Source organism: Onychostoma macrolepis, chromosome 13, assembly GCF_012432095.1.
Source record: "Onychostoma macrolepis isolate SWU-2019 chromosome 13, ASM1243209v1, whole genome shotgun sequence".
NCBI lineage: Eukaryota > Metazoa > Chordata > Actinopteri > Cypriniformes > Cyprinidae > Onychostoma > Onychostoma macrolepis.
In genome coordinates this window covers 9,966,815-9,978,295 of record NC_081167.1, presented here as the reverse complement: position 1 = coordinate 9,978,295, position 11,481 = coordinate 9,966,815, and the positions used below count along the sequence as shown (strand labels likewise).

Genomic DNA, 11,481 nt, shown 5'->3' with positions numbered 1-11,481 from the left:
GTTTTTGGCCGATTTAAATATGAATAATGAATACGCCATATAATTATTTTACTTCTAAAAAGTTCTAAAACAACACGAGGCAATTATTTATTTATTTATTTGTTTACTTTATAGGCTATAAAACTTGTAAGCTACTCTTTTTATTTTTTATTAACCAAGCAATTGCTTGTTGTAAATTGCCTGTTGTCATGTTTTACGTTCATTATCATTTGTTTAATTAGTTATTAATTTTGTTTTAACTTATTTTCTTTTGCAAGTAGGCTACATACTGAATTTCAAAAGAAACAAGTCGATTTTCTGACTGCATGAGCAGTAAGACCTGTTTTAAACATGCTGAGACTTAAGTTTCAGACAGGTGTACATGATAGCTACTTCAAATTGCATTTTCCTGGTCTCATATGCAGTTTCAGGTTTTTCCGGATTTATGTTTTTCACAAATGTGAACTTCGCTAGTATCACATTGCCTCAGGCAAAAACCAACAAAACTTTAACTCACTTGGAATGTTAAAAGAGACGAGAATACAATAATAATGATAGGCTAATAATAAAAAGTCCAGACAGTTTTTCCATTCACGTCAACAAAATTTTATTTACACACAATAAAATTATTCACTTTATTTGACAATACCAAAAGACATAAAAGAAAGAGAAATGGTCTGTCAGACCTTTGAGAAAAGAAGTTTAAAATGCCTTGAACTATTCACCGCTGAGACGGCTAATCAGTATTGAGGCTCCGGGGCAATCGGGCAGCTTTTCAATGCGCTTTGCCTTTCATCTCTCACTGGATGGAGGCGCTCAATTAAAAGCCTATCAGTTTGTAAGTAAATCAACGCCTATCAAAGTTGTCACATCAAACAAAACGATTATTATTGCAACCCGCCTCCACCATTAATCTCTTTCTGCGGTAATCCGCTTGACAGGTCATCTTGGAGAGCAAGAAAACCTGGAGTGGACAGTCGTCAGCGTGAAAGAAATGTGTATTTTGTTGGAGTATCTCAGACACATTGAAGCAGATAACGCTGATCTATGACAAACAATAAACTTTGCTGGTTTGCCCTACTTCGCAATTAAATCCTAAAACGCGGTTTTATTTAATACGCTTGAATCTCTATACAAACAACATCTCACCCCCTCTTCTTCATAAAAATAACATTGCTCAAATTTTCCAAGAACATCTAACTTTTAATATATATATATATATATATATATATATTTTGTAAAAGCCTATAAACCTATATAAACGTGAGGTAATTATTCATCTCACGCTCTCCCTCTCACACACACACTTTCTGTAAAAATCAATATTTACTGATTGCATTTGGGTTTTTTAACGTAGTTTGCGTGTTCTAATATTTAGAAAGTTAGAATTATTTAGCCATATAACACACAGGCCTTGCTCGAAGACATGCACATAGTTTGCTTATGATTTTGAAAACCCTAGATTGTCGATTTGAAACAAATAGGAAAAAAACTAAACAAATTTAGCAGCCTTTTCATTCTTGTAGGCTACATTAACATTATATTTGTATAGCCTACGTTTTTGAAAGTGCAAATAGTGGAAAGTCTGCTGTATCACTCCCTTTGTAAATACACCACAGATTCAAACAGACACAAGTGTGGATATCGGCTATTTTGAACAAGCTGAATGCAGAATCTTTCTTCAGTATGTAAAGATGTGTGACTGTTTTCTGCACAAGCTGTCAGCGCGTGACACACTGCGTGAGTTATTAGGGCAGAGAAGGGTAACCATAAATTTCCAGCATCGGGCAAAAATTTCTCTCTTTATTGTCTGCATGACGAATGAGCTTCTGAACCAAACACTCGGTATTACCCTTAAATGGGAACATATTTTTTTGTGGGGGTCATAATTCATATTATTTAAATGCAAATGTATTTTCATATATTTCATATCGTCATGTTTATGCATGACTAAATATAGTCATTTACAGAGCTGCCTAAAGCAGCCGAAAACACTTGTGCAAAATATTTTCTGTAGTCAAAGTTGAGGACATTACGATTTATCAAAATAAACAATAACGCATTTCACACTGATTTCTCAAGTTACAAATAAATTTGAAAGGGTTGCAGACATTAAGTGATGGGTAAAGCAGCTTTGTCAAAGTAAGCAACACAAAATCAGCTCCAATACAAAATACACTATTTATTATATTTTCAGTGCTTAGAAAAACTCACATAATTACACTGCGGAAATTCAACCAACTCATATTCTTTAAAAAGGAAAACAGCTTATTTCGCGTAACGTTAGGCTACAGAGCGTTTTATTCCGCGTCCTTTCTCTCGAAGCATCTATAAAAATAACCAGAATTCAAAAAACGGCTCTTCCTTCACAAACGTTAAACATGCATTACAAAGCATTTCCTATCATTAACTATGGTAAAAGAGACCACAATGAACCACTTTACCTGAAATTACACAAACGCGCTCCGACGAGTTACGACAGGTATGAACATTTACAGGCTCAATCCTTTTATTTTCTATAAAGATGATCATTTAAATACATTTCCAATGAAGTCCTATGAGGCAAATTTTAGCAGCCTAAATAAGTAAATAGCCTACTTTATTCTAGTGCGCCACCGCGAGCATAAGCTACGAGATCCTACTTGTCTCCACACTGTCTGCGCGTCCAAAACTTCCGCCTGTGGGAGGAGCCACGGGGACGTCATGGCGCTCCCCACCAAAGCGTTTGCGCGTCTCTCATTCTGCTTGTCCTGTGATACAACGCTAATAATAAAGCTTTAATGCGTTATTCTAACTCAAGCGATTATATGAGCACACGAATGGAACAGTTAAATATGATTAAAGAAATTACAACAGTGAAATATGACCTTTGAGTTATTGTGCGTTATGTAACACTTTAAACATACTTAAAAAAAATTGCCCCAACCAGTGATTAAAACTGTTGCTTTTTCAAACGAGAGCTGTCTGCTTTGTTAGCAGTAACGCTGCTCACCATTATTTTCATGAAAACATCCTCGAGAAGACGTTATGAGCTGCTGAAACAGATTTGAGCAATTGAACAGTGGCGCGTGCTTCCGTCCTAGATCAGCTGACACGAGCACGCGGAAGAAGTAAAGCTTCATTCGGAGCGTAGTTTAAAAGTTTATTTTGAAAACACAAAGAACACGCTTCAGTCTTATGAGCTGAAAAACTTTTGTGGTGGTACTCGTTTGATGCTTCTTTCCTTCTGAACTGTCATTTGACTACAATGGCATACAACGAGTCAATGGTTGTAGTGAATGGAAGTCAGGTAAGTGAAATGCTGCAAACACGATGTCCTGTGACCTGTATTATGTATTCGACCAGTACACACCAACGCCACGCTTTTGTTTGTTTGTTTTTTGTCAAGTCATGCAGTGGTACACTATTTACAGTAGGTAAATATATTTTTTTGTGTCGCAAGACGACTCTAGTCAAAAGTTTTATTGCAAATATTTATTATATACTGCTTAAATTGTTGTTGACTAACATAAAAACAGTGGTTTCATTCACACAATAGCTGTATGTGAATTATTAATAGTCACAAATATATTTGAAATCTCCATCAGTTCAGTATAACGTTTAAGAAGGTCTATTTCTTGAAAGAACAATAATTCAGAGTACCAGCTGTGCAATACTACTTATATCTCTTCCTCGCTCTGTTGCATTGATGTAGGTGTCCTGCATTGGGCATGATTGGGAAGACATTCCAGATTTTCTTGGGGCAAAATATGGAGAAGTGGCAAGAAGATTAGATCTCAGCTTCAACCAACTGAGGTAAGTTACTGTTTGTGTCTGAATGTAACTCTTAACAGGACGTGATAATAGGAGGTCCGCGATGATGGGAGACAACGATGACAAGCATGACACCTGTTATGCACATGCTAGATTCCCATATTGATCTAAGGAGGGAGGGACATCATTTTCCCCATAGGTTTTGCAACAGGACTATGGCCCACATTATCCTCTCTGGAAAGACTGAGAATCATCTTTATAGGTAGTTTTTGTATGCCGTCATATGTAGTTTTAGTACACTTCTGTACTTTAAAGTGTTGACCGCGGATGTTGGCAATGCACATAAAAGAATTCATATTATATTTCGCTATTAAATATGTAATATTAGGCTCACATTGGTTGAGAAAGTGCTTGTGTGAAGGATGTTTCTATCATGTGAAACATTCTAGAACATTGTCATAAATGACAGGATCTTAACCGCATACAGCATCTCTGACTCAATCTACCTGTCGCGCATACAGTCACACCTCTGCATTAAGTGCAATCTAATACATGCATTATGTGCATTACGTCGTCAGCCGTGTCATTGAGACATCAGAGAACGGCGGGTACAGTAGCGCCGTGCCATGCTGTGGCCAGATAAAAAGCCTGATCAATAAATGTGACATGTTAATGCTGAGCAAATAGAATAAAAGATTCCTTTGACAGGACATGAAGAAGCACCTTGTGGCAGCTGGGGAGGGGGATGCCATTTCACCAGCAGGACTAGCAAAGCTGATCTGACAACTAAAAGAGAGGAGATGATGGTTATAAGGTGCCTTTGTTTCAGACTTCTTTTCTTGACCTGTCAGGCCTTGAAGGACTCTGAATGGGCCTCTTTTTGTCATGTGAAAATTGTCGTCTTGAGGCAGTTATCTGTGCCGAAAATGTGGATTCTTCCATTTAATTGATTCGCTTTGCACTGGAGTCTGTCACATTAATAATTGCCAAATCCTGTGCTGCTTCAATGTGTCGCACATAAATGTACGCTTATCGGCGCATTAATATTCCTAATGAGCATTTGTGACTGGCGACCTGGGTGAAAACTGTAGAACCCAGAACTATCGATATTCAGGTGCAAAATGTTGTAATTTTTTTGTCGCATACATAATATGGTCAGCTTATCATATACATAAATTGTATAAAGTGCTATACAGACAGACAGAGTACTTGTTTCATCAGTCTTCATTGGACATCTACACCATGTGTTCTGAAAGTTAGTGGTTTGTCTTGATGTTTGTTCTTTAATGCAATGCTCTTTATTACATCAGTTTCTTCTGTAATATTTCCTCATAGTTTCACCATACACATAGTAGTGAAATATGCAGCATTGCTACAGATAAAATGCTTGCACTATACTATGGTTTATTGCCTTTGCTGAGCCATTATGCTATCATCAAATCATTTATAACTTTTTATGTATAAGATAATTACCAGAATAGTTGGGAACATTGATAGGCTATTAATGGAAATGCTTCTAGAACAATGTCGTGTTCATTGTCTTTCCATTAAAACACTGCAGGATTAACATTTATCGATGTAGTGACGTGCACGCAGAAGAGTGAGGTTTCACCGCTTATGTTTTAGAATAACCCCAGTCTTGTTCACTTAGAATCACACTGCCAATAAAGATGATTTTTGGCAACAGGGCTTGTCAGCAGAAAGCCTCCCTCTCTGACATCTGTATGTACATATCAAACACAGAATGCCAAAGCTGGCTCTGAAATCATTTTCTTTTTTACCACTTCAAGGAGCCTTTGAGTAGAACAGAAGGTTCTGTCACTGAAACTGTTTTGGTCATATGCTTTGTTGGAGTTAGGGTTACATTCAGTGTGAAATTTAATTTATAAAGAGGCATGTGATCAGAATAAAGTGAGGATGTGGCCTACAGTCAGGATTTCACTGCTTCTTCTGCCATGTTCACACAAAGACCCCACAGTAAGAAGTTAATAGACAGACATCCTGCCCTCTAGCATGAGGACTTAAATATGTGAACATGACAAAGTGATGGAAAGGTTCTTTTGTTGTCCTCAGGGCTGCCACAAGACAATCTGGGTCATCCAGAAATGAACATTTATATGGGATGTGTCACGGTAGTTGACTAGTCATCTAGATTGACTAGTTTTAGATTCTTAGATTTTATGTCATTAGATTGGATTTAGATTTTTTTTTTTAGCAATAGTTTGCAAAGTTAATCCCTCTCTGATTACATTTTTTAAAGGAATACTCCACCAAAAAATGAAATTTGTCACAATTTGCTTGTTTATTTTTCTATATTTATTTTTATATATTTTGAGAAATGTCTCTCTTTTTCGTACAGTAGAAATCAATGGTCTTCATTGTTGTTTGGTTTACAACCTTCTTCAAAATGTAATCTTTTATGTTCCACAGAAGAAAATATAGTATTTTAAGAACAGAATTGTATTGAATTGAATTGTATACAATGCAACATTCATGGCAACACAGTGGCCAAAGATGTATACTGTTTGTAAAGTTAAAAACAGTTCAACTTTAAAAGGTGCATCTTGAGACAGCCACATCCTGATCCTTCTGCATCCTGTTCCTTTCTGTCCAGTTATTTTTAATGATTTTTCCTATTTTAACATCCTCCCTTAGAATTGTTTATGATTGGGGTGAGGTGATCCCAAGACAAGCCCTATTCTCTCCTTATTTAAAGGGATAATTCACTCAAAAATGAAAATTGTCATTTACTTACCCTTATGTTGTTTCAAACTTCTGACTTTCTTCATTCTGTCAAACACAATAGAATATATTTTATAATGTTAACTTTTATATATTATGTAGTAATATTTTGCAATATGTGTATTTGTGAATGAACATATACTGCTTTTGTCCATATAATGAAAGTCAATGGGATTCAAAACAACACCGTAAGGAACAGACAATTCTATTGTGTTCCCCAGAGAAAGAAATACGAGTTTTAAAATGACCTGAGAAATAATGGCATAATTTAAGTTTAATTTAAGTAAATTTTATGTATGCAAGTCAAAATTTAGATATGCAACTACCAAATCTCAGACTGCCCAATTTAATGAAAATGTATCATTAAATATTTTGTTGTACGTTATGGATTACATCATGATATCTTAAGTGCTACCTGTAAACATGTGTTAATAAAGTCAAAAGTTCAGTCATGATTTTTTTCATTTATTATTTTGAGAACTTTCAAAATGGAAGTTAGATGTTCAGTAAGAAGACAGTCATCACAGTGATGTACCACAGCCCAAAACCATGTGCACATATGCAGGCTATGTTACCTGATGTGAGAGGTGTCAGAGGGAATCTCTACGAACACGCATGTGAAATCACATTCAGTTTATCAGACCTTTCACAAGGTGCCTTTCGTGTGGTTTTAATGTTGAGTTGGTATGAAGGTGAAACGGTACCTTTCTCAAGACTAGCCATGAAAAGGTATTAGATCATAGACAGGAGTAGTAATCCCAGGTCGGGGTTTGCTGTCAAAGTGTCCCCTCCAGTGTCCTAGACATGCATGGTTTTGTGGTGAGTGGATGGTGAAAGCAAAGGGAGTGTTATTGTCTTGTCTGGTCCTGTCCAGATGAGGGGTAAACATGATGGCCCTCAGTCATGCAGAGGAACGAAGTGGCCATGAATTCCTCCCTTCGGTGTCACTTTCTGTCTAGGAGGTCCGACAGTCTGTCTGTCATCAGATTCAGCTTATTACGCCACCTTACATATGAGCCAACAGCCAAATCAAGGAGAATATATTTCAAAGGGAAACTGTTCTAAGTTGTATAAAGCTTGAATGCAAAAACCAAGCATCCAACAGAATTTAAAATGATGCTCATAACTGCACAGCTGGACCCAAGTTCTTGAAATTTGAGATGGCTAGTTATCATTCAATGCATAAGAGTTTCTGCATTGACTCAAAAACCCGCGCTCACCTGTATATATGTCTTGAAGGCAAATCAAATATGCTAACTTGCATTTTCAAATGGAGCCGCTTTAAATGTAGACAGCCTGTCACAATGAGACGCAAGTAGTCTGATGAAAACGGAACAAAGAAGACAAAGTACGGTGGCTGGGTACACCGAGAAATGAAATATAACCTTGTATGGACTGTCAGCAATGTCGTTTTATATTCATATCTAAAACACATTATAGTATTACACTCCAGCTCATGCTTCACTCATCTGTCTCTCTTCATTCGTCACGGGCGAGACTTTGTCTTTCAAGCCCCCGCGCGCCAACACCAGAAGGCTCCTGTTAATTGACAAATGAGAGCCTGCGACATGAAGTGCTCCCTCAACATCAGAGCAAGGTGGAGTCTCCTTTTTGATGGGGCTATTATTGGCATAAGCCAGTAAAACGCATCGCTCTTCGCCCGAAATGAGAAGTGACAACGGTAGAAGGGCCTGTCATTGTCTTCCGGGTGTGTTCAATCTGCGGCTGTGCCAGTATGTAGATAAAATGTCAGTTAAGAGTACGAGGGAGAAACTGTCGAAATGAAGTCGTCAAATCACTTAGCCCGCAGAGGGTATGGAAATTGATGCTTTTGTGGAAATGAGAATTTTCCATATCTGATCTATCAGGCTTATTTAGCGCTAATATTTGGGAACAGCCCAGACTGTTTGGCTTGCATTAGAAGAGGATGCTGCATTCCTTTAGCCCTGTCTAGTTTGTTAGATGGGCGCAAGTGGCGGAAATGGAATTTATGCATTTTCATTCAGGGTGCCGCTCTTATAAATCAACTATGAAGCAATAAAATCTCATTTAATTTATTCGAGCAAATTTGTACCTCTGTGATTGCTTCAAGAGAGGATGAGCTGACAGGCAAAATTGTGAGAATACAGAGAAAGCATTTTAGATGCATTATAGTTGACATGTTTGTTACTTGCTGCTTTGCTAATGGATAATTTAAATAAGTTTAGTGTGTGGTGGTTGTGCATCTTTGTTCCACTGCAAAGATATGACCCAGTTATGCTTAAGGGAATTATTTTAAGGTCAAAGCAAACATGACTTTAAACGAAAGAGAGAATTTTTTCTTAACCAAAGGGTGGAGTGAGATCTTGACCGAAATCACTGTATTTGTTTTTGGGTCTGATCTGTAAGCCTGTATGATTTACGCATTGCTGTCTGTTAGTCATCACTTTAAAAGTTCAACTTTAGTCGGACTACAGCAGTAATTTGTGTTTTTAATATGTCATGTAAATGTTTTAGTCTGACTGAAATCGCACTAGACCCTTTTTGGCAAAGTTGGACTAACAGAGCTAGATAATTGTGGATTTAGATGATTGTGGCTTGGCTTCAGCCCTCATGTATACACACATTTACACATGTTTCAAAAGGAAAAAAAAAACAAGTGTATTTAATCCTCCGGTTATTTGATTAGCTACGTCACGTGTACTTGGACTCGACTATGCAAGACGCACTGTAGCTTGCTTGTAACTTTCTCACTGCCATACATCTGTTCTCATGTGCTATTTACTTCCAGTTATCATTCATCTTCACAGTTTTTCTGTTTTAACAACAACAGGAAGGCATGCCCTCATCTTGTCTTGGTATTTCCAGCCGTTTCTATAATGTAGATGGCCTTAACTTGAGGAGCCACACGTCCTTGTCTCTTTTGCATGGCAGTTTTTCCTGATCTTTGTATAAACAGAGCTGCGCTTGTTCGCCCCGGGAAGAATAAAATCCAGTTGATGTGCAGTATCTCTGCGGCCGCCAAAACAGGCACCATCAACTGTCCGGCCAACGAGAGGGGAACATCATCAAGTCCTACCAAATTAGTTTTGAAAAGTTCTTGCGGGCAAATCATGCTTTCTGTATTTTGGTTAGATGACAATCTTGTATCTGATAAAAAACATTTTTCTTCCACATGTTACTGCCAAACCGCAGCAATATGGTATTCGTTTAGAGGTCTGTCCTTCTGTCCCGTCTGGATGGCAAAAGTTAAAGCGCAGGTATGAACACACAGACTGACGCTAGTATTTGGACTTGAACCGCAGGCTTAAGGACCCACTAAATGAGAAAAGCTTTCAAGATGCTTTCTGGTACATGTTGTTATAACGAAATGTCTCTAAATCTCATTTCTAATTCAACTTTCCAGGAACATTCCGTGTTGAGTGGTGGAAAGGTCTCCGCTTTGTCAAACGATCACTAATCACCCCGTGTTTATCTCACAAACCACCTAGATTGTAAATGTCAGTTCTGACTGCTGACTTGTGTACTTTGGTTTTGAAATAATGCTCTCAAGACTGCTGCTCTGACATCTCAAATAAATGAATGGCTTCATTGTTGTAGATGTTTATTCCACAAAAAAGATCTAGTTAAGTACGAAATTATTTTATGTGGCTTTCCAATATCATCTTCACCTATCGGAAATGCCAATAAATGTTCTGCGGTCTGATGCCAAAAAGTCATTCTATTCTGAGCATAAATCACAGTTCTGCTCTTACGGTGCAACAAAAGAGCCCTGATGGCAAAATCTTTAAATCATTATCAGCCAAATATCTGTTCGGACGCGCTGAACAGCCCGTCCAGGCGCATCTCAAACCGTCGGTCTTGAATGGAAGGTAACGTCTTTATGTTCTCTTTTTGTTCAAATTAAATATATATTGGGCACGGGCGTCATTCTCTCTATAACTGCATCCCCGTTTTATTGTATACCCGAAGACGGATGGTGTGCCTGTGACATAGTGATTTACAGGCCCTCAGTTTTCTGTGGCAGGGCTTTAGAGAGGATAGCTGACATCCAGCCAGCACTTTGGAGGGGTAGAATAAAAGCTGACGTTTTATTGGCTTTAAGGAAGAGAGAATAGGAAGGCCGGTCACACAGGGGAGAATAATAGTTTCTGTACTTTATTTTTCTCAGGCCCTGCCAGCTGTCACAGAGCCCCCCAAAAAACGGAGGGGAAATTTATAGGGTATTATTTAGAGACATGTCAGCGGTAATGACTACAGCTATGATTTCAATTATCACCCACTAAATGTAGCTTAATTCACTGTGTTGGTGAACTTAATGAGTGAGCCTGACATCATTTTTCAAAAACTCGATACCGTGCTATTTTAATATTTTATGTTGACCGTTGGTTTAATTTTCCTCCCTCACGTTTGGCATCGAGGAAGGCTCGGTCCCTCATGGGCCGTTGTACCGTCAGCGTTATGTAGTTCAAAGTCTTCCCAGGGATATATTTTTCCATTGACAGAAATCCAATTAGTTTTAGTACACAGTCTGGCTGAATAAAAAGGCTCTTAAAATCTACAATATGTTTCCTTAGCGCTTTAGCAGAGCACAAACCCGGTGATGGATTTTTATAGCCTGACCTGATGGGGCCCTGCATGGCAGACATGCCTGACTCCCTTCCTCTGTTTTGACATGTTTAAAAACAAACGAGTTAGACATCATTCTCTCTTCGCTTTGGAAAGCGGTCCGTCAATATCGCTTCGCGTTCAGGTTCTCATTCATGTTGATTGATTATCGTAAAGCTTAATCCACAAATGGCTTTAACATCATGCTAATGAAGAAGGATGTTTAATTCGTCGTTGACATGTTTAGTGAAACGCTATTTTCGATGTGCCGACGTATGGTTGACCTGCGACTGGAGCGCTGAAGTACGAGCAACTGCTGGCATCTGGGCTGCTGGTATGATGTGGGTGCGGAGCTACAGGCCTAACGTTAAATCTGTGTTAGTCCATGGTTCGCTGCCAGTTTACGTCCTTTATCACGCA

General features: G+C 38.2%; 1 protein-coding gene across 3 annotated transcripts in view; it reads left to right on the top strand.

Annotated features, from left to right (window-relative positions):
- The first annotated feature begins 2,732 nt into the window (after positions 1-2,732).
- Positions 2,733-11,481, top strand: part of lrmda (leucine rich melanocyte differentiation associated) — a 286,940-nt gene continuing 278,191 nt past the window's right edge. Inside the window, exons 1-3 of one of the 3 annotated variants that reach the window (XM_058795126.1) lie at positions 3,231-3,268; positions 3,674-3,774; positions 4,441-4,546. In XM_058795126.1, coding sequence (XP_058651109.1) covers positions 4,533-4,546 — 14 coding nt within the window. In that variant the 5' untranslated portion in view covers positions 3,231-3,268; positions 3,674-3,774; positions 4,441-4,532. Of the gene's footprint in view, positions 3,269-3,673; positions 3,775-4,440; positions 4,547-11,481 lie in introns of all 3 variants that reach the window. The other 2 variants (XM_058795125.1, XM_058795123.1) reach the window with 2 other exon arrangements.